The sequence below is a fragment of the Schistocerca cancellata genome, chromosome 10 (genome assembly GCF_023864275.1).
Source record: "Schistocerca cancellata isolate TAMUIC-IGC-003103 chromosome 10, iqSchCanc2.1, whole genome shotgun sequence".
NCBI lineage: Eukaryota > Metazoa > Arthropoda > Insecta > Orthoptera > Acrididae > Schistocerca > Schistocerca cancellata.
The window spans coordinates 70909464-70931121 of record NC_064635.1 but is presented as its reverse complement, the minus strand read 5'-3'; the positions used below and the strand labels follow the sequence as shown (position 1 = coordinate 70931121).

The following is a 21658-nucleotide window of genomic DNA, read 5'->3' as shown; positions in this document are numbered from 1 at the left end:
GTTGCAGGGTTGAAATGGAAAACACAGCTCATGCTCATGATTAAGTAGCTGATATATCCTTGTAGTAAAAGCACCAGTTCTCACTTGGAATAACCCAATACAACACGTATCTTATCATCTAATCCGTTGAAGAATGAATAGTAAATATTCATAAAATGTTCGATGACATTAAAACACCACTGCTCTCAAATGTCTGAATCTGTTAGTGGTAACATGCGATTTATATTCAACAGAATGGAATGCATATAAAATTGTCCTAAGTGCTTCACTTGATTACATTTATCAGAATTATTTAGTTCTGGCTCGATGTAACCGCTTAAAAGCAAAGTTCAACACAGCTGTGATAGTTAAAGATTGCAGAAAATTTGCAGCTCACCTCAAATAAAGTGTGGAACCAGCCAGAACATTTTAAAAGCACTTTTTCAACATGTCACTACTTAGCCAAAAATATTCAAACTCTGTAACTTTTTCAGTTCCCACAAGTCAGAAAATCGAGAGGCATGGGCTTGATCTTGCTTCATTGCTGACTAAAACCCTGCTGCTCTGGACTCCACGTCTCACATATACAAATGAGGTGGACCACATACAAAACGTTTGTTGCTTTTTAGGCTTACCAGAACTTGTAATGGTCAAGCATTTACATGATGAAGCACACACTACCCAATTTGAACATAACCAATTCACTAAATTTCTCCTTAAAAAGAGACCACTTGATTTCTCCTCAAGACAATGTGTATCTTCCTATAAATATAAAACAATGTCTGTAAGAATTTTTCTAATTGACTCAACTTAGTTTTTACGCTTTACACAAGATCCTTCAAAACTTCATATGTCAGGCATTATCAATCTGGCACAGATTTCTCATTTAAACAGCATTACACAATTCCATTAATATTTTTGAGCCCCAAACCAAAACAGATACTAGATAATCTACAATGATGTGATGAAGATGAAACAAATGAAAATAACTCAAAAACTATTATGCCAAAAAGAAAATCAGTATGAAACAAAGTCCTGCTCTGGCATGTTTAGATGTCCTAAACATAGCCCTGGAATGAAAATGAAAGTCATTGTGAAACACATTTTCAATAATCACAAAATATTTTAGAAAGATGTGGTCATTAGTAACTGGTCATTGTTTGGCTATGAAAGCCAGACACTTAGATCAATGGTCAAATGGACCTTATAATCCCACAATATCATTACAATATCAGTGAGTCACAATTGGAATTCATAAACTGACATTAATACTTGAGTGAATGTGAGATCAAGGAGAGTAATTATCAAATAGGCTCAGTCCGACTCTACAAAGAAGGCAACTTGCGAGATATTTGTATGTTCCATCCTTGAGTATTCTCAATTGTGTTGACTAACAGGGGGTATTGAACCTATACAAAAAAGGCAGCACATTTGTTAACAGTTATGTAGGGCACTGATAAGCTCGGTGTTAAGCCCCTGTGGGCTCCAAACCACCACCCTTCCCCCCTATCCCCTTTCCCCATACACACAGCCATGTTTGACCAAAGGGAGTATGTCTGATGAATGGGCAGGTGCTTGAAAGTAGATGGCAACTATCCACTGAAAGCCTACTGTAAAATTTCCAAAAACTAGTATTAAATGAGGACCTTGAAATTCAGTACAGCCATCTACATTACCGCAAGAACAAGATTCGACTAATAACAGCACTCACAAAGGCAACTACACAGTCACTCTGTGCACATGCTGTATGTGAATATAATGAGAAGGTAACCTTACACATGGAGTCAATGGAAAGTATCCTCCGCCATGCACTTCGCTTGCAGACTATGGGTGTAGACGTAAAGTTACTCATACTAATATGATAACTTATCCATGAAATTTAACTTTTTCTTCTTTGGTGCACTTTGATTTGCATCCATAATAGGAATTATTATTAGAAATAATAGTATACAAAAAAGGGAAAATGTGAGTGATGTCTAAGCTGTGGTTTTAACAAACAATGTAAATAACCTATGTTATATCAAAATAATCTCACAATCATACAATCATGGTTTGAAGCTGATATGTGCACAGTACACTACACTCAGTCCATAGATATACCTACTTTATGGAGAAGCTTCTAATGCAGATAATAAATAGAGAATACCCAAGAACGAAGCCTAAGAAAATTATTTCTGTTCTTCCGAATTAATTTTACTTCTGTTGTTCATCTGTGCTAAACACGCAATTTGTTGGCAAGATTTCAATTAATGAAGTGATCTGGCTTCTCTGACTTCAAAACCAAAGTACCAAACAGAGAAAATCTATGCCAGATTAGCTTATGTTAAATGTAGGAATGTCTATAAAAAGCCATTATGGAATCCCAAAAAGCATACAATCCTAATAGCATTGAGAAATCCACCATTAAGTGCAAAGCTGCATGGAAACTAATAAACAGTAGTGACAAAGATAAAAAACAACGAAATTAATATCTCCCTCCCGCTCTCCAAGAACTGAATTTTGAATCAATTCAGGAAGTAGAAAGTGCAGTTATCACACTTCATACAAGTGTATCATGTTTATTTTCACAAAAATGTTTGTAGATTATCAGCAAATACAAGTACACTGCTTGACAACACGAAAAAGATGTGCTTGGATTTCATAAGCAGGCATGACTAGGTTTGAAGTTCTCTGTGACAGGTAGAGTGGCCACAAGAGTGCGTTGGTGTTGTTCATGTTCAAGGTTGTTAACAGGCCTGTATAAGGGCAGTGAATCATGTCAGATGTTGAATATTCAGTGTGAAGTGCACAGAGTTCTCATTTGAGATAGTGATATCAGCAGTTTACAGAGTCAGAAAGAGGCCTCAGACCATCTAAATCACTATCGAATTTCTATTTAAGTGTTTTGGTATACTCTTCATCAGTTTCAAAATCATGTGGACTGGTTCCTAATTTTATTTTCATAAAATCTTTCACATAATTTTCAAACAACATGGTGCTTTTATTCTCAAAATCCCATACTTCATAGATATCTAAAATTTTATATCTCATTTCCACAACCAACTTTACTTCATCAGTTACCCCAGTTCCAATAAACCTTATTTCTTCATCATTGTGATTGCTTTTACTTACTTTTTCTTCTGTACACTTGACACACAAAGGATCACGCAACATCCAGATTTCTGGGACATTTAAATATGACAGTGGCTTGGTGTTGGACTGTGTAGTAATGCAAGGGCAAGTAATTCTTCGTCAATTTTCCAGTGGACCATGTCTGACAACCACAGAGCAGGAGTGGCATATTATGCACCAAGCACATCATAAGCCCTTCTCATCTATACCTGACATCTGAGAACAAGTAATGGACTCCCTGCAACACCCTGTGCCATACTGCACTGGGATCAGCGATCAGCTGCAGCCAGGCTAGTGAATTACCATTTCATGTGTAGGCTGTTGCCAATGCCAACACTACATGAATGTGCCATGAATAGCAAGCATAGATTGCTGATGAATGGCAATTGTGATTCTGTACTACCCTGGATGGCGATCATTGGCAAGTATGGCGACGATCTGAGGAAAGATCATGTTTTTCCAATGTTTGTGGAGGCACAGTGGTGTTCATCCTAGTAGCATGATGTGGGGAGCCATTGGTGTTATTTCAGGTTATGGCTAGTGGTGAGTGTCGGAAGTCTGCCAAAGGAATGGTATGTCACAGACGTTTTGAATCCACATGTGTCACCTCCCATGCGACAGCATCGTGACGCCGCTTTTCAACAGGACAATGCTCATCCACACATGGCTCATGTCTCTATGAACTGTCTTCGTGACATTGAGATACGCCCACGGCCAGCAATACTTCTGGATCTGTCTCTGATAGACTATATGTAGGACCAGCTTGCATGTAAACTCCATCCCAGTGCTAGCATCCAATATATCAAAGACCAGTTACAACAGTTGTGGGCCAGCCAAACTCTGATATTCCAGAAAAAATTCAGTGTCTCTTTATACAGTAGGTAAGTCCTTTCCAGAAAGCATTAAGCCAATACTTTATTTCAACATAGGATTTACTGTAATTTGTTTTAGAAATGTTAAGTTGAATCTAATGGTGGTATTAGCTGAAACATACTACATGAAATAATGTAACAAATAAGAAATCTTGATAGGAAGCAGAAAGTTTTATTTGTGAAGGTCTTAATGATCATGGTCTCACAATAGGAATTTATTCGCTTTATTAATATTACGTTTGTGAGACAGTTAGTTGTTAATATAACCAAGGACTTTGTCTGAAGCTAAACATGTTCCCTCTGGTTTTCCTTTGAAGCTTTTTGTAGAATTTGTATGTGAAGTTGAAGAATGTGTGGACATTCTGAAAAATATCAGTGTATTAGCAGCTAAATGAACCTATTTGAACAGATGTATTGGGTTTTACATCTGTAATACACTTTATAAACAGTAATATCTTAATAATGTTTGGTATAATGTATTTTCCACTTGTTGATAACTCTACTCTGGGATGGAAATTTCATGCACACTATGTCGAATGATTGAAACTAAACTATTTTAGTAAATATTCATAAACATTATCATTATATTAATGTGTTTACACTTGCAATAATTCCCTTTTTGTATTTTTTTCGAGCTTTTGTAATCTACTGGCGCTGACAAAGGACATGAGGTTTTGCTTGGTTATCAAGCGAATACCCATACAAAATAGGACAAACAGGGGGTGTCGAATGGATACAAAAAAAGGGTAGCACAAATGGTCATAGGTTTTCTTAACCTGTGGGAGAGTGTCACGAAGATGCTGAAAGAGCTGAGTGGTAGGTATTTGAAGACAGATGCAAACTATCCCAGGAAAATCCACTTACAGGGTTTTCAGAACCAACTTTAAGTGGTAAATATAGGGATATATTACAACCCATACATTTTGTTCATTTAGGGGACGCGAAGACAAAATTAGACAAATTACAGAGGACAATGAGACATCTAAGCTGTCATTGTTCCTGCGCTCTGTAAGTTGATGGAACGGGGAAAAGCCCTAATAAGTGGTGCAATAGGCCGTCCTCTGTATCATTTATTTTACAGTGGTTTCCAGGGTATAGATGCAGAGCGCTGGAACTTTAAATCTTCTTCCAAATATTCCCAATTGGGATTCCATCTGTCCAGCTTCCAGTCTGTTTGGATGTTTGACTGAAAATTACCGCTACTCCGTATTAGGATGGATATCAAACATTCCGCTCTGTCCCTAGTAGGGGAATATAAGACGTGTGGAAATAGCGTTCATGGCTGGAACTACACAAGAACTTGTGAAGACGAACGCAGAAATGCGTTGCCCTCAACGTGGCTAAGATAGTAGTGCAGCACATTGATCTGAAGATGGTAGTTTTTCATAAAAAGTAAAACATTTTCAGGGATATAGAAACTGCTAAATTACTTGCCACTCGTGTTCGTGCGCTATACTTGAAACTAGATGGCATTCAGGTGATAATAATTTTAAATTTGTGGCTTATTACTCTTTTTGTAGAAAAAAAGGAGTCTCACATGCAGCGATGACACTGCAATTTTTATCGCAGATGCTATTGTTCTTCATTTTACCTTCGTACATGGGAAAACTATGTTAAAGAGAGTATGGTTAGGTCACGTCGATGAAAAGTGTGTTACCACATACAGCTGGAACACGTAGCTGCTCATTTGAGGCAACACGCTGTCGTATCTCTTTCTGTAACCAATCACAAAGCAACACACCGGCAACGTGGTCTTTAGTCTTTGGTTGGCGTAATAGAAACGCTCCGCATAATGGTACAGAAGCGTGTGTAAAGCAAAGTGAAATGTGTTTCGATTAATAGTACTTGCGAAAATTAGTTTTAGTGTCTTTCGTCGCAGCGGTTCTTCGTTTGCTCGAGTAATTAAAAATCTAGGTATGTTATGTTCACCATGCGGTTGCAGACCATGCAGATGTCAAGTGTGTCGTCTGTTTAGAATTTAAACGCCTTGTGTTTAAGAATTTTGTGGTAAATTAGACTGAAACTGTGCTGTAATTTATACAACTAATGAGTACTGAATGTGAATCATAACTGCTTTTCATGTAACTGGTTATTTTGAGAAACTAATTTGAAATGTCATGTTCTTACAACGTCCTACTGTTTGAGTGACAGGTACTAGCAGAACACTGTACATATTGAACGTTAGCGATTGTTGTGAAGGTTGCGCCCTCCAGAAATAGTCTGGGTTCTAATTGAAGTAGATTTTTGAAAGTTGAACTATTTTGTTTACAGAAATGCTGCTTTCAAATTTTCTTATCGGGAGGGAGACTTATTGTCGTTAAATATTTGCAGCAAAAATTTTTTTTTATTTTAGAACTGCTGTAATTGTTGAGTACTGTGCTTCCGTTAAGACGTCTGAAGGTTCTTTGCTAGGAACGGATAATCACATATTTAAAATTTCTTCACACAATAACAGTAAGAACAGAGCTGTCAATGTTTTTGTGACATTTGCCATTTAAAGTTTGTCCGTAGGGAAATCCTTCACAATCATCTTGACTGGCTTTTATCAGTATTTGAAAAATTCCGTTTGCCAGGCGTGTCAATAAAATATCTTTGTATAACTTTAAATTTATGAATGTCATGCAAGTGCTAATCGTCTTGTCGCATTATAGAGGACTGTTTTTTGACATAGTTTTGATATCATGACTGTCAGTGGGAGATATCTATTCTCCTCCAAGTACGTATTCTGCTGTACTTCCAGAATTTTGTGTGTAGTGACTGATAACGGAAACTACCTAAATTTTGAAATATTTCTAATAATTAAGGCGCCGAAGGTCGTTATTTAGCTGGTTTTTTACATGGGTGTCATGAGCCAATCACAACTCCTATTAGAAAGTTTTTGTTTTGAGGTTAAAAGAGAAATACTTTACAGCAAATTTCATGTAAAATATTTCTGTAGTTTTCCATTGTTTGAGTACTAATTTTGTATTGAAGCCTTCAATATCAGTTTGCCCACACCTAGGTCACCTAGACCTTGGGTTATGCTAAAGATCAGTTTGGTGCCACAATCTACACTCTAAAATTTAGCATAGGCTTAAAACATATTCTCACTGTTCAGTTCTTTTTGTTGTGATTTCATTTTTATTGGTCCTTTTGATCATTTGATGTACAAGGTATACAGTATGTTTGCTTATGTATGACATCATGTGCCACAGTAATGTTACATCATGGCTCCTGTTGACATTTCCTTTCTACACTTCTCAGCTCTTCCACTTAATATCGTTTCTAAACACTGCAATTTAATATTTAATGACCACTACTTAACTTTTTTGGTGCTATAAGTTCCTTGCGCATTAAAGTTACATGTAGCAGGGTAAGTAATACATTATAGGCCTATTTAGTGGTCGACAGAAGCGTCCGATCCCACGCGTCGGCTTTGACCCGTGACGTAAGGGTGTTGTGTGTGACGTCATGACGGCGTGGAGTTTGGTTTGTGTGTGGCTGTCTCCAGTTCTGTTTTATCTTATTTTATTTACTTTTCTGATCTGTTCGTTCTATCTCGTGAGATTTTTTCAAATTTAAAAACGCTTATTACTTATTTTAATTATCTGTTTCCTCCAATTTCTGTTTTAGTTTATTATATTTATCTTTCTGATCTGTTCGTTCTATCCCGTGAGATTTTTTTTTAAAAAAGACAAAAAACACTGATCAACTTCTGAAGCATCTTTATCTTCTATGGGTTGCAGGGGTTACGACCCCTGGGGAGGTGGGTGGGTATTCATGCATGGCTGTCTTCACTTACACGTTGTAGCTACGCAAGGCGTCTAAATTTGTTTATATTTAGTTTGCCCCCCCCACCCAAAACACCCCATTTCCTGCGCTTGTCCCGTTAGTGTCATAAGGCTTCTTGTGGAAAGTGTGTGTGTTTGTTTTTGTTTCCGCCATATTTGTGACGTCATGGGTCAAAGCAGACGGGCGGGATCAGACGCTTCCGTATTTCCCTATTTAGTAATGTCTTCTCTTGAAACATAGTTGCATACATCTGCATCAGATGGACAAGCCATCTTATGGTGTGGCATAACATACATTTTGTGCCATACAAAATTCTACCTTCCAATTCCTTTTGCATGTTATATGTGGACAAAAGGACTGTCAACAGACCTCTGAGCAACAAAATTTTTCTGCAATGTTTGGGAAGAGTCTTGACTCTTACTGACTTTTACAGTCATGTAAACACAGCCTGTATGTGACGCATAACCATGTACCTATACAATCGTTGCCTCAGAATTTTTCAATGTTTTTGTGACACTCTTTGGTTGACTAAACAAATCTGTGGCAAATTATCTCTGTTGGAATTCTTTGTAGGGGCTTTATTTGTTAATTTAAATTGATTAAGACCTATCAAACAGTACCCAAGATACTCACTGACACAATATGAAACTGTGAAGACTGATGTTTCTGACCTAGGCTATATTTTATTTGCAGAACTTCAGGGTGCTGTGAGTTTCGATCCATTATTAGAGTTTTAATTTCTGTGAAGCCATATAGACACATCTGTGTGACAAAGAAAAGTCTAGTTTTTTGTAATCACCTCCATTTGCCATAGTTTGCAGGTGCCCGTAATTCTGAAGTTGATCATTGATGAAACCTCTCTTGGGCAAGTGTCAGGGTCAGGATGGTGCCATTACTCACTTGTATGGCAGAGCAATGTTGCAAACTTTCGTCGTCATTTGTGACGGGAAGGTAATGCAGTGTACCAGTAGTGTGTTGCAAGTGCCTTCTGAGAGGGTTGCACAGTGGAGTTGAATTGTTTCAAATCATACACAGAATCCACAATGTATTCAGAAGAGCAGTGCTAAAACTTCTGAATGTTCATACAGTACTCGGTATGACCATTAAAATAATTTCCTAATTCTCCTAACACAACTACTTGGACTCTTAATTATAGTATCGGGGGTAATTTTGGGATAACTAAAAGTAGAACAACTTTTTCTCGTTGCATCACATTCAGTGGCATCGCTAAATCACAATGGAACTAGTTCATTCCAAACTAACGTAGCCCTCATGCTCAGATTGTCACTACGACACTCATTTCAAGAAAGTGGGTGGGGGGTGTATGTGGGGGTTGTATGGAAGCTGTGGTGGCATCTATAAGGCAGACTTTTATGATCTAGTGTAAATAATCTGCAATGAATATCAGACAATTCAAATTCTGGTTGTCAAGGCACCCTCTTTTCTTATCCATCTTTAAGGAAATAGGGTACTTTTCCAGCTCAATATTACGTAAAAATAAACACCTATTACTTTCAGGCACTGTTAATTTTTGTATATGTTTTACAGATTTTTTTGTTGATATCTGGTAATGCAGCAAACTTTCTAAACAAATTAGAAGTATTTTGAATATTTTTGAACCTGCTTAGGGTTATTAAAAGAATTTACAGAGAAATTGATGCATTTTTTTCCAGAATGCTTCATCAAATTGAGGTACCATTTAATCAAATGTTATATATTTGAAGGAGACCAAATTTTTACCAGATATGCATGGCATGATGGCTGAAGTAATAGAACTATTTAATTCTACCTTTTGTGTATATTACAAGGGTAAAAAAAATCACATCTTACATTTTAATTTTTATAATTTTTTTCCTAATAAAAATGTTATTTTTCTATAATTTAGTTGGTTCTGCAATAAAGCTTAGGTCTACTACATGAGTATGGACTATTGCAAGTTATAGAAAAAAATTAAAACAATGCTTTATAAACTTTAGGAAATATTTTTACGTGAATTCTGGAAAATACAACTTGCGGGGAATTGCCAATGAAGATGAGTCTGATTAAACTGTGCCTCAGAACATTCCTGAAGATAGTCTTCATCCTGCAGCATTTCATCTTCATGCTTCCTCTTGGCATTCCTTTTAGCACTTCTTGCTTCTTTGTAACTGGAAGAGCAAATCTTCCAGCTTCATGCACCCTTTGTCACACCCAAGCAGTTGATCTTCCATACGAGAGCCGCATTTTATGTCTAAATTTCTCAGGACTTCCAACCTTCCTATCAGTCCATCATTGAAACATATCACTGCATCTAGTATGCAGACATTTAATGTATTTAGTCCTACAAAAACATCCTTGAGTAATCTTTCCCATATGCAGTGGTTGAAAATTTCATTTGTATTCTGAGTGCCCTCATGAAGACATTTACTAAGCACAACAGGGTCACTGACGTCTCTAAAAATTGGTTTTATAAGAATCTGCTCCTTTAGGGCAAAGTCGGTGGACAGGGTGGTCATCTGTGGACAACTTATGAAAGTAGGTGGCCCATAGAGCTTTTCTCATTGCTGCAACAGCATTTGGAGGTGCAGTTCGTCTAATGGCCAGTCCATAATAACTCTGAAGGAGGTCTATTTCAGTTTGTCAGTCTGCTTAGGCCAGACAGAGATTTTCCATCAGATGGCAACTTTCATTTCTCTTTGTAGCTTCTTCAGTTTAGCACCTCATCCTCTTTTGCACATGTCCACAACACTCCAGTTTTGTTACCAAGGTATCACCATAAACATTGAACTCATTAATTTTATTGTAAGCTTTAGAGTCCCCACCGTCTAGGTATTTCATATATCTAAGGTTATAAACGGACACTGACCTCGGAAATATTTGTAGAGCTCCATCACAGTCCATACCTCCACTGTAACCATCATAATTCTTAGAACACTGATGTTCAATATGTCCTTCAGTGTTACCATGGCAGGTGTGGCAGTACTTAGATAATCACTCAACATAGACGACTTTTCCATTCACCAGAGTAGTAGTACTCAACACCATTCAAGGGGTGATGTCCTAGACGTTGCCATGTCCCATCAATTGTAATAGCAGTGTCCCTGGTTCCACTAATATTTACAGTTGCTTCTACTGCATGTTTCATAGATGCTTTTAGACACAACTGTCAAGGCATATAAAAGTATTTTTATGTACTTGCTGAACCTACTGGAAGGAGGAGGAAGAGGAAGGTCCATCAAACTACAAAATGTTTGAGCAGCCGTTTTTCCTTTTCCTGTTGCATGCATTGCGCGCACCAATTTCAAATTCACATCATATGAATTGTGCCCAATGTTCGAAGTAATTTACGAGGTAGATTTATAAGTCATATTCATTTGAAACCCTATAATGTATATATCAGTGTAATCAGGAAAGACTATAGAATTTAATAAAGTCATAAACTTTTTTTTTTTCCACCGTTTATAAGTACCCTGTATCCTTAACTATGATAATTATCCTTCCATTGGCTGCACAAGGTATGTTGTGAGGTTAGAGGGAAAAATGTTCTGGTTGGCACACCCTCTCATAGACCTCTGTCCCTAATTGCTTAAAAAGTCAATATGATTGAGTGGTCAACTAGATTTTGTGTTGTCAGGAATAGACTTACTTGTGTAGCCAAGCATATGCCAATGAATTTCAGTGAAGCTGAACAGACAAAAGCAATGACTTGACAAAAATAATTTTGAATGACAGTGGATTTATTGGCACAAAGATTTCATTTTTGTGTTTATAATGTTAGAGACTTAAAACAGTAATTTCCAAGAATGTTTGCCAAGCAAAGCTGGGGTCCCAAAACGATAGATAAGGAAACGTGCGATTCTAAACTGATAGTGTCACTGCGACTGGTGGCACATGTTATAAGCAGTGTTTACATTGATCACTACGGCAACGACAAAAGAAGAATGTTGACTGAGATACTTTTAATTATGAAGGAAATAACTTATCTCACTCGTCATCAACATTATCATCATGAAAAAGTCTAATTGATGTGTATGCTACAGGAAGCATTCCCGTTTTGCCATAATGTGGGTACCCGCTGCTTACGTCATGTGAAAAGATGGATAAACTTTCATATGCATGAACTTCTCCTTGCAGCTGCAAGTTATGGAATTATAGATACTGATACAAGTAGAGTTGGTATCTTTCTCCTGGATGCCCTTCTTTTAACCCTGTTGTTCTATTAGTCTGTATGACCCAAAATGGTTATAAATTTCATTTCTTATTATTTAAATATCAAAATAATTTTATGAAATTTGGTGACTTTGCCTTAAAATGCAAGGGAAGTAAGTGGTTAAAAAAAGTTTTAAAATATTTTAAGTCATCTAGTCATAAACTTTAAGAGTTACATACATTATGTTCGGGTCAATGTGACCCAACCATGATTATTCTGAAGTCAAATACTTACTGGTTGTCTCATATTTTATAATAGTAATAACTTTTCATTGTTCACACATACTCCCAACATTCAAAAGTCAACAAAGGTGCTGTGTTTACAACAATGGACTTGTCATTACGACTTGTCCACTGTTAGAGTTGTTCATTGTTTGCTCAGTTTGTGTTCTCTATTGTATGTGATCAGTCTGAATTGTGACATCATGGTGATTACATCATTGACTGAAACTGAGTTGGAAAAATTCACAACTAGATAAACAGTCTAAGGCTCACTTTCGGAGTTTGAAGATAATGTCAATAATACATATGAAAGTGTGTGTTCTGATGACATTGACGACAGTCCACAGCCTGTTCAAACTAGTGTGCAGACTTCTATTTTTAAAAACGCCCCCAGAAGTTACCAGATTTGCAAGCAGCAGAATAAGTGATGCATAAAAAGTTCATTTGAAGTATTATTTTCTACAACCCTTCAGAATGAAATAGTAGAGAAATCAAATATTGAGGGGCAATGAGTTAATCGTAAACAATGGACAAGCATACTTAGGACTCCTATTCCTTGTGGGTGTTTATCGCTCACGTGAGGAATTTACAAAAAGTTTGTAGGATAAGGATACTGGGCGGAACATATTTTGAGCAACTATGTCCCTAGAAACATTCTATAAAAATCACATGTCTTGAGATTTGATAAGAAATCCGCTAGAGAGGAAAGACGGCCTACTGATCAACTTGCCACAATTCACAGTATCTGGGAGAAGTTGATAGAAGGCCTTCCTAAACTGTATAATCCAGGGGAAAATATGACTGTCAACAAACATCTGGTAACATTTAGAGGCCGCTGTTCATTCAAGTAGTCCGCCCTGGTAGCTGAGTGGTCAGCGTGACAGACTGTCAATCCTAAGGGCCCGGGTTCGATTCCCGGCTGGGTCGGAGATTTTCTCTGCTCAGGGACTGGGTATTGTGTTTTGTCCTAATCTTCATTATTTCATCCCCATCGACGCGCAGGTCGCCGAAGTGGCGTCAAATCGAAAGACCTGCACCAGGCGAACGGTCTACCCGACGGGAGGCCCTAGCTACACGACATTTCCATTTTTCATTCAAGTAGTACATCCCAAGCAAACTGGAAAAATATGGGATCAAGATATGGACTGTTTTTCACAGCAAATTTTCATATGTACTGAAAGCCCAAATTTATACAGGAAAAGAGAGGAGCAGCACCAGAAAATTAGGGAATGAGAGTAGTTTCTGATCTTACCTGTGATTTGTGAGGTTGGAAAGTAACATGTGACAATTTCTTTGTCATACAATTTGGACAGCTGTTCCTGAAAACGAAACTGACAATGTTAAGAACCTTATGTAAAAATTAACCATAGGTTCCACAAAATATGACCAACAGGGAGTGTATAGCTCTTTGTTTTACTTCACAAATGACACTACAGTGCTCAGTCATATTCCTAAGAGAAATAAGTGTTGTACTAATGAGCACTCTCCAAAAATGATTTTAGATTGTAATTGAATCAAAGGGGCTGTAGACACTCTTGATCCTCCAATAGGTACATATATATGCAAACGAAAAACCAGTAGATGGCCCATGATATTTTTCTACAATATTCTTGATGTTGCTGCTTATAATGCATATATCTTATGGACTTCGATTGAGCCTAACAGGAATGCAAGAAAATTGACTAGAAGGAGAATATTTTGAGAGCAACTTGGAAAGTCACTGGTTGCGGAGCACATTGCATCAAGGAAGCATTTTCCAAGAATGGAAGATTCTTTGAGAATGGTCAGGAGCTTCCAAGACCCTGAGGGGAGTGGCAGGTGGGGCTAAATCAGTATCAACAAGAAACTCTACTAAACGTGCATGCTGTAAGTTCTGTCCTTCAAGCAATGGCAATGAAACAAATATGTTGTGTAGAAAGTGTAATAAACATGTATTCAAAGGGCACATCACTTACTTGTGTAAACTGCAGAGTGTAAGAAGGAAAGAAAGTAACATGGGCAGACAGAGAGATGGTTGCTGAGAATGACTTTTTGATGGAAATGTCTGTTGTTCCTGATACATGCTGCATGAATATCAAGATAATATATTTTCTTTAGTGAGATTCTATGTATCATTATCATCACTATGATCATTAACAACATACTGTAATATAACAACAATGTCGATGGCTTGCAACTGTACGAAAAATGTGTGATTAGAAGTTTTTTCAGCATCTTATTATGTCGGCCCAAACAGTACATTTGTGTGGTAAAAGTGAACAGGACAGCAGGGTTAATAGAAGAGTTCACTGATTTCCACAGCCTCTTGATGTTTCGCATATGGACACTGCAATCGTCGGAACATATGAACTCTACAAAATGGTTCATGAACTCGTTGAATACTTCTGGTCTTAGTGTCTTGTAGGATTGAAAGCCATCGTAATCACTTTGCTACTGGGCAGTATAAAGTACTTTATCAAACCAACTAAAGTTACCTTGTCTCTGGCCGAGTGAGGTGGCACAGTGGTTAGCACACTGGACTCTGATTCGGGAGGATGATTGTTCAAAGCCGTCTATGGCCATCCTGATTTAGGTTTTCCGTGATTTTCCTAAATCATTTCAGGCAAATGCCGGGATGGGTCCTTTGAAAGGGCACGGCAGATTTCCTTCCCCATCCTTTTGCTAATCCAAGCTTGTGCTCCATCTCTAATGACCTCTTTGTCAGCCGGATGCTAAACACCTCCTCCTCGTCTCTGGAGAACACACTTACCACAAAGCACTTCCGGGACTCGCGTTCTATGCCCCTGAATACCCAAATATGTTAGATTTCATTTTTTAAAGGTCGTCCTCTCTGGGTTTTCCTTCTTGCTTTGTGTGTCTCGTCTACTTCAACAACTTTATTTGGTCCACCACTCGGTACTGTTGTTCGTCACTATTACATAACAGACTTCTAAACAAAACCAGAAATAGTTGCACACGGTATTGGTAAGTAACTCTCTTTCCGATGCTGTTGCTTACAGGGTGTACTCTCTAATTCAGCGAGCTGCAAGAATCGTGGTCTGGACTGATAATTTTGAATGGTCAAACCATGTATCTTTCCTGATAGTCATTCTTGTATCACAGTTTTGACAGTGAAATTGTAAAGGTATTTCACTATGGCAGCTCTTCTTATGAACTTTTATAGAATACGCCCCACCGCATACCTACACGCTCTCTCCTTTCGTCATCAGTAGTCCATATTTCCATCAAAAATTCAAACTATTCTCTATATTACATAAGCATGGGTTCATTCTTCTCCTTCAGGCGAGTGGTCGAAGAAATTTCTTAACATCCAAACCTCCAGATGTTAAGGCAGTCAGATAGGTACCGAACACTGTGTTTTGATACAGTATCAACCGGAACACCAATTTAATTTGTGTTGTGTGCTGTCGTTCAGTAGAAGATTCGTAAATGGTCATTAAAAGTAACACCAGAACTACAGAGTATAGCTAAACTGTATCTGTGAGCTGTGAATGTGAAGATCTGCGGTAGGTGACTTGGTAGAGCATCAGATCGTTGTGCCAAAGTTCCAGATTTCGAAACCCACTGGGGGGCGGTCTTTTGTCAGTTTACACGTGAAAGTGTTATGTGGGAGAGCATTTTTCTGACATGTGAAAGAATGTTTTGGAGTTCTAGCACTGTTCTTTTGGCAGTCTGCTTTAGATTGACTAGTTGAAAGTAAAAAAATCTATAGTATACATTTGTATAGGTAGGTGTGGTGGTGTGTAAACAAATGTACGCTATAGGTTTGCTCTTTCCAACTAATGAATCGAAAGCATACTACTGAAAGAACAGTGCTAAAAAACTCTGAATACTTTTTTTACGTGTCAGGAAAATGCTCTTCCATATAACAATTTCACATGTAAACTGTTAAAAATTGCCATCATTGAGTTTCGAACTAGAAATAATCTAGTATGATGATCTGGTGCTCTATCAACTCACCTGCCAGTGATAATGACTGATGCAGTTCACAGGTACTCTTTTTTCCTGAACCCCGTAGTTCTGGTGTTACCTTTAATTACCATTTACACATGTTCTGCTGGACAACAGCACAAACTAAATTGGTGTTTTGGTTGATATTCTATTGGCACACAACGTTTCGCACCAGACATCCCAACTCACTGCCGTCATAAATCGTATAGTTTTTCGTGGCAACTCTCAAATAATTTATCATACATCCCCCCACCACATTCGTGTGAGAATTAAGTATGAAAATTTAGGTTTGATATCACATCAGCTCGCAGATTTAACTTGGTGCTATAGCTACATTTTGGCCATCTACATTTAGGCCTATATGATAAATATGCAGTTCTCAGTCAAATGCTTGACAGAGGGGCTAAAACCACTTCCACTATTTCTCTACCCTCTCAAATAACAAGTGGGAAAAATGAGCAACTGACTCTCTTTCATAGATCAAATTCCTATTTTATTAATACTGTCATTTCTCTCTGTGTAGGTGGGAGTTTGCAAAATATTTTAGCATTTGGAGGAGAATGTTGATTGAAATTTCATGAGCATCTCACACTGCAGTGAAAAATACCTTTGTTTGAATAACTGCCACCTCAACTTGTGTAACATATCTATGACTCACTCCCATTTGTTTCACAGTAATACAAATCCATTTGCCCTCGATTGAACTTCAGTGCCCTTTGCCAATTATATCTGGTTAGAAACTTATACTATGCAGAAATCCTCCAGAAGAGGACGGCCAAAGACAGTATAAGCAATCTCATTAGTATATTTGTTATGTTTTCTAAGTTCTGCTGGTAGTATTTCATGTCCAGAATGACATTTTCACTCTGCAGCGGAGTGTGCACTGACATGAAACTTCCTGGTTGATTAAAACTGTGTGCCAGACCGAGACTCAAGCTCGGGACTTCTGCGTTTTGTGGGCAAGTGCTCTACCATCTGGGCTATCCCAAGCATGACTCATGCCTTGTCCTCACAGCTCCAGTTCAGCCAGTACCTCGTCTCCTACCATCCAAACTTCACAGAAGCTCTCCTGCAAAACTGCCAGGAAGTTTCATATAGTACAATCCGTTGCTGAGTGAAAGTCTCATTATGGAAACCTCCCCCAGGCTGTGGCTAAGTCATATCTCCACATTATCCTTTCTTCCAGGAGTGCTAGTTCTGCTAGGTTTGCAGGAGAGCTTCTTTGAAGTTTGTAAGGTAGGAGACGTACTAGCAGAACTGGAGCTGTGAGGACGGGATGGGAGTCGTGCTTGGGTAGCTCAGCTGGTAGAGCACTTGCCCATGAAAGGCAAAGGTCCTGAGTTCGAGTCTTGGTCCAGTGCGCAGTTTTAATCTGCCAGGAAGTTTCAGTATTTTGTGTGTTAATGTACTGTAGTTGTTCCCGATATTTAACTTTTTTTGTGTGTTTGTGGTTGCAGGTTTTGTGAGTGTGTGGTTCTCTCTCTCTCTCTCTCTCTCTCTCTTCTCTCTCTCTTTCTGTCTGTGTGTGTGTGTGTGTGTGTGTGTGTGTGTGTGTGTGTGTGTGTGTGTTTTTTCTGCAGCAGCAGTTGTGGGTCATTACATGGAAATTAAAGGTTTTGTTATATCCATAACACTTCCTGTCCCTTTGTTTAGTTTGATTGACACAGCGCTCATATTCGGATCTGTTTTCTAATTTCATGTTAATGCTTGAAACTAAATGGTGCAAATGTTACAGCCTCCATAATCATGGCTTTTAGTGATTGAGTGATTGTTGGAGGGAACATTAAAAACATTTAAAAATTGAGCTAGACTCCCCATCTGATGACTAATACCTTTCAGTTCCAGTGATGCGGCTGCTGGCGGCCATTTCCGTTGTGCTGTCACTTCTGCATGCAGTGCAGCATGCAGACGGCATAGCTGTGATGAGTGTGGATCTGGGCTCCGAATGGATGAAGATTGCTATTGTATCGGTAGGTTTCCTGACACTTGTCATATGCTGTTGGTTTCTTTTATGTAGTGACTCTCCCAAAGTAAAGTAACCCCCTTTTTACACTTTTCAGCAGATTAATCTAGAAAAGTGTAAAATTCAGGAAAGATAGGGAACAAGACAAGCAAAAATGACTGAATTATTATTACTGTTGTTCTCTTTATATTGTTCAACATATTTAATTAAAACAATTTAAATTTTGCTTATTTAAAAATCTGAAATAATTGTTTTTGCTTCTTTCTAATGGCAATTAGCTCATACTCTTTTGTGAAACCATATGAAAAAAATGTGTGTGTTGTAATCAGAGACTTATTAGTGGTAATCGTTATAAAATTACAGTAAATAAAACTTGCGGCACAATATTGGGAAAACACTGACAACTTTAGTCTTCGTGAACAGAGAATGGGCACAAAATCTACAGCTTGTTGCCTTCATAGAGGTATCTCTGTTCAGGGGCATCGTGTGTGTGTGTGTGTGTGTGTGTGTGCGTGTGTGTGTGTGTGTGCGTGTGTGTGTGTGTGTGCGTGTGTGTGTGTGTGTGTGCGCGCGCGTGTGTGCGTGCGTGCGTGCGTGCGTGCGAGCGAGCAAAAATTCCCATCGTGTTAAGAAGAATACTGAGGAAGAATGTTAACATCTGATATCAGGTCATACCAACCTAGGAGTGCACACACAATACGAAAGTAACAATTCGTGAAAGTTCATTATAAAGATGACAGTCTTCAAAAGCAGTGTTTATTTGTGTAAATGATTGTGAAAATAAATTAAAGGTGTTATAACACAACATATTGAGCAGAAGATGTAACACAATAATCAGAAGGAAGATTGCTACTAGCGCCACTATTGTAAGATCATGATTATCATGAAGGCAGTGTGCAGCATACGTTCCCACCCTTCCAAAAACCGTGAACCTGTAATATAGGCAGTCGTGTCCCAACTCGCTGACAGTGAAAATCTTGCTTATCACACTATTGCTATGTTACATGATCAATAGCTTTCCCCCAGGGGGTCCACAACTCTTTCGTGGATACGTGCGTAGCGAGCACGGGACCCCGAGCTAATGTGGCCTTCCTTCCTTTCTGGGCTGCATACCTTTCCTTTCCGCATCCTTCCCCATCCCCCATCTTCGCCCCTCCTCCCCTCACCTCTGGCTCTTTCCTTCCCTTTCTCCCTATCTGGGAGTATGGTTTGTGCCTACGTCCGGAGACATATGCTCGAAAATGTAACGTGTTCTTCGCCTTCTTTGCTTGTATGTCTTCTTCCTTCCTTCCTTTGTCCTTCTCTTTTCCTTACCTCTTCTCTTTACCCTTTTCTCCGCTGCGGCGTTTGAAACCTCTCTTCTTTCCTTTCCTTTCCTTTCTCTTTCTTCCTCCCTGTGCGTGTCTGAAGGCCGACCCACGCATTTTTGTGCGTAGCCGGTGACGGGGTAACGCGTAATTCCCCACCCCGGGTAGACAGGTAGGACACGTACGTACCCCCTGGTAACGGCCAGGCCCAGGGTGGGGTGATTACCCGAGCTGATACCTTCCGAAAGTGCCGATTGGTCCCTCCGTCCGTTTGTCGGGAGGTGTGACCTGAGGTGTGAACAGTCACCTAAGGCGGGAGTGCCCTCAGAGAGGGCCCCCACAAGGGAGGAGCGTGCCATCGGAGACGCCGGTAATCATGGGGATTCTTCCGCAATGGTTTCCTCACCTTCCACTGTGTCTGCTCACAAGCGTAAGTATACTGAGTCTCAGCCACAGACTGTTCTTCCATCGTTGCCACAGTTCCTTGTCGTTTCTCGGTCTGACGAAGGTCACGACTTCTCCACAGTCAACCCTTTCATTATTCAGAAAGGTGTCGACGCAATTGCAGGTCCTGTAAAGTCTTGTTCCAGATTACGGAATGGCACCTTGTTGTTAGAAACAGTCAGTGCCCTCCAGGCACAAAAATTGCTGCGTACTTCACTGCTCCACACCTTCCCTGTCCGGGTTGAAGCGCACCGTACTTCAAATTCCTCGCGTGGAGTCGTTTATACACGCTCCCTCGATGGATTGTCTGACGAAGAAATTCAGCACTACCTGTCTGACCAGGGCGTAACGGCTGTTCATAGAGTTATGAAAAGGGTTGACACGAACATCATTCCAACCCGCACTGTCTTCTTGACATTTGATAAAGTTCAACTCCCATCGAAAATCAAAGCAGGCTATGAGATAATTTCCGTTCGCCCTTACGTCCCAAACCCTACGCGTTGCTATCGGTGTCAGCGGTTCAATCACACCAGCCAGTCCTGTTCCAATCCGGCCAAATGTGTTACGTGTGGCAAGGATGCCCATGAGGGTGCTTGTCCACCTCCATCCCCTCGCTCCATAACTGTATGGGTGACCACTCTGCTTCCTCTCGAGATTTCCCCCGTTTTTAAGGACGAAAAGCTCATCCAGGAAATCAGAGTGAAGGAAAAGGTGTCGAACTTTGCTGCTCGAAAATTATTCGCCAGTCGACAGCCCACTGTGCCTCAAGACAGGAAAATACAGCACTGTCCTTGCTTCTCCTCGGCCAACACAGGAGGCGGCCACGCAGACTTGCGACCTCACCTTTAGTGCCACGGTCGTCAGATCGGCCAGCGCAAAGATCGCCCGTTCAACCTCACCACTTTCGCCTGCCCACTCTATGGCTCACCCTTCATCGGGTTCTGCTAAATCTCGAGCCCAAAAGTCAGACACCAAGACTTCGACAAAAGAGCATACTCGTGAAGATTTTTTACGTACCCCAACTTCACAACCATCGGTTCCTCCTTCATCTAAACATCATAATTCCAAGAAGTCTACAAAGAAACCCAGTTCATCTCCTTCTCCGCCAAGGCGTGTCCCATCTACATCACCACCTGGCGGAAATCGCCCTCGTCCGTCTTCCGTGTCGCCGAGGCGAACTGCTGGCGGCCGATCAACCGGCAGATCGCTGGTGGCAGGAGCTGCTCCTGAACAACCTATGGATCAGGATCTTCTGCCTTCGGCTGAATGCCATTCCATGCTGTCGGTTGCAAGCTCTGAGCAGTCGTTGAGTTGACAGCAACCTTGGTCACATTCTTCCATTTTCTGTTCACCCTATGTCCATTATCCACTGGAATATCCGGGGCATTCGAGCCAATCGGGATGAATTGTCGATCCTCTTACGATCCTACTCGCCGGTCATCTTCTGTCTTCAGGAAACAAAGCTGCGTCCCCATGACCGCTTTGTTCTCCCTCATTTTCAGTCCGTCCGATATGATCTCCCCTCTGTTGAAGGCGCTCCAGCCCATGGAGGACTCATGATTCTTCTCCTTGATACTCTCCATTATCACCCAATCCCCTTAAACACTTCCTTCCAAGCTGTCGCCGTCCGTCTTTCCCTTTCTGGATACATGTTCTCTCTTTGTACTGTATGCATTCCATCGTCCACACCAATGGCACGAGCTGATCTCCTTCATCTTCTTGGTCAGCTTCCACTCCCCTATTTGCTGGTTGGGGACTTCAATGCCCACCACCCGCTTTGGGGATCTCCACATCCTTGTCCACGTGGCTCACTATTGCTAGACGTCTTCCACCAAGTGGATCTAGTTTGC

General features: G+C 39.8%; 1 protein-coding gene across 2 annotated transcripts in view; it reads left to right on the top strand.

Annotated features, from left to right (window-relative positions):
- Positions 1-5563: 5563 nt before the first annotated feature.
- The window catches only part of LOC126106312 (hypoxia up-regulated protein 1), a 119592-nt gene continuing 103497 nt past the window's right edge, over positions 5564-21658 (top strand). The window contains exons 1-2 of one of the 2 annotated variants that reach the window (XM_049912539.1): positions 5564-5876; positions 17934-18064. In XM_049912539.1, the coding sequence (XP_049768496.1) occupies positions 17942-18064 (123 nt within the window). In that variant the 5' untranslated portion in view covers positions 5564-5876; positions 17934-17941. The remainder of the gene's footprint in view (positions 5877-17933; positions 18065-21658) is intronic. The other variant, XM_049912538.1, reaches the window with a different exon arrangement.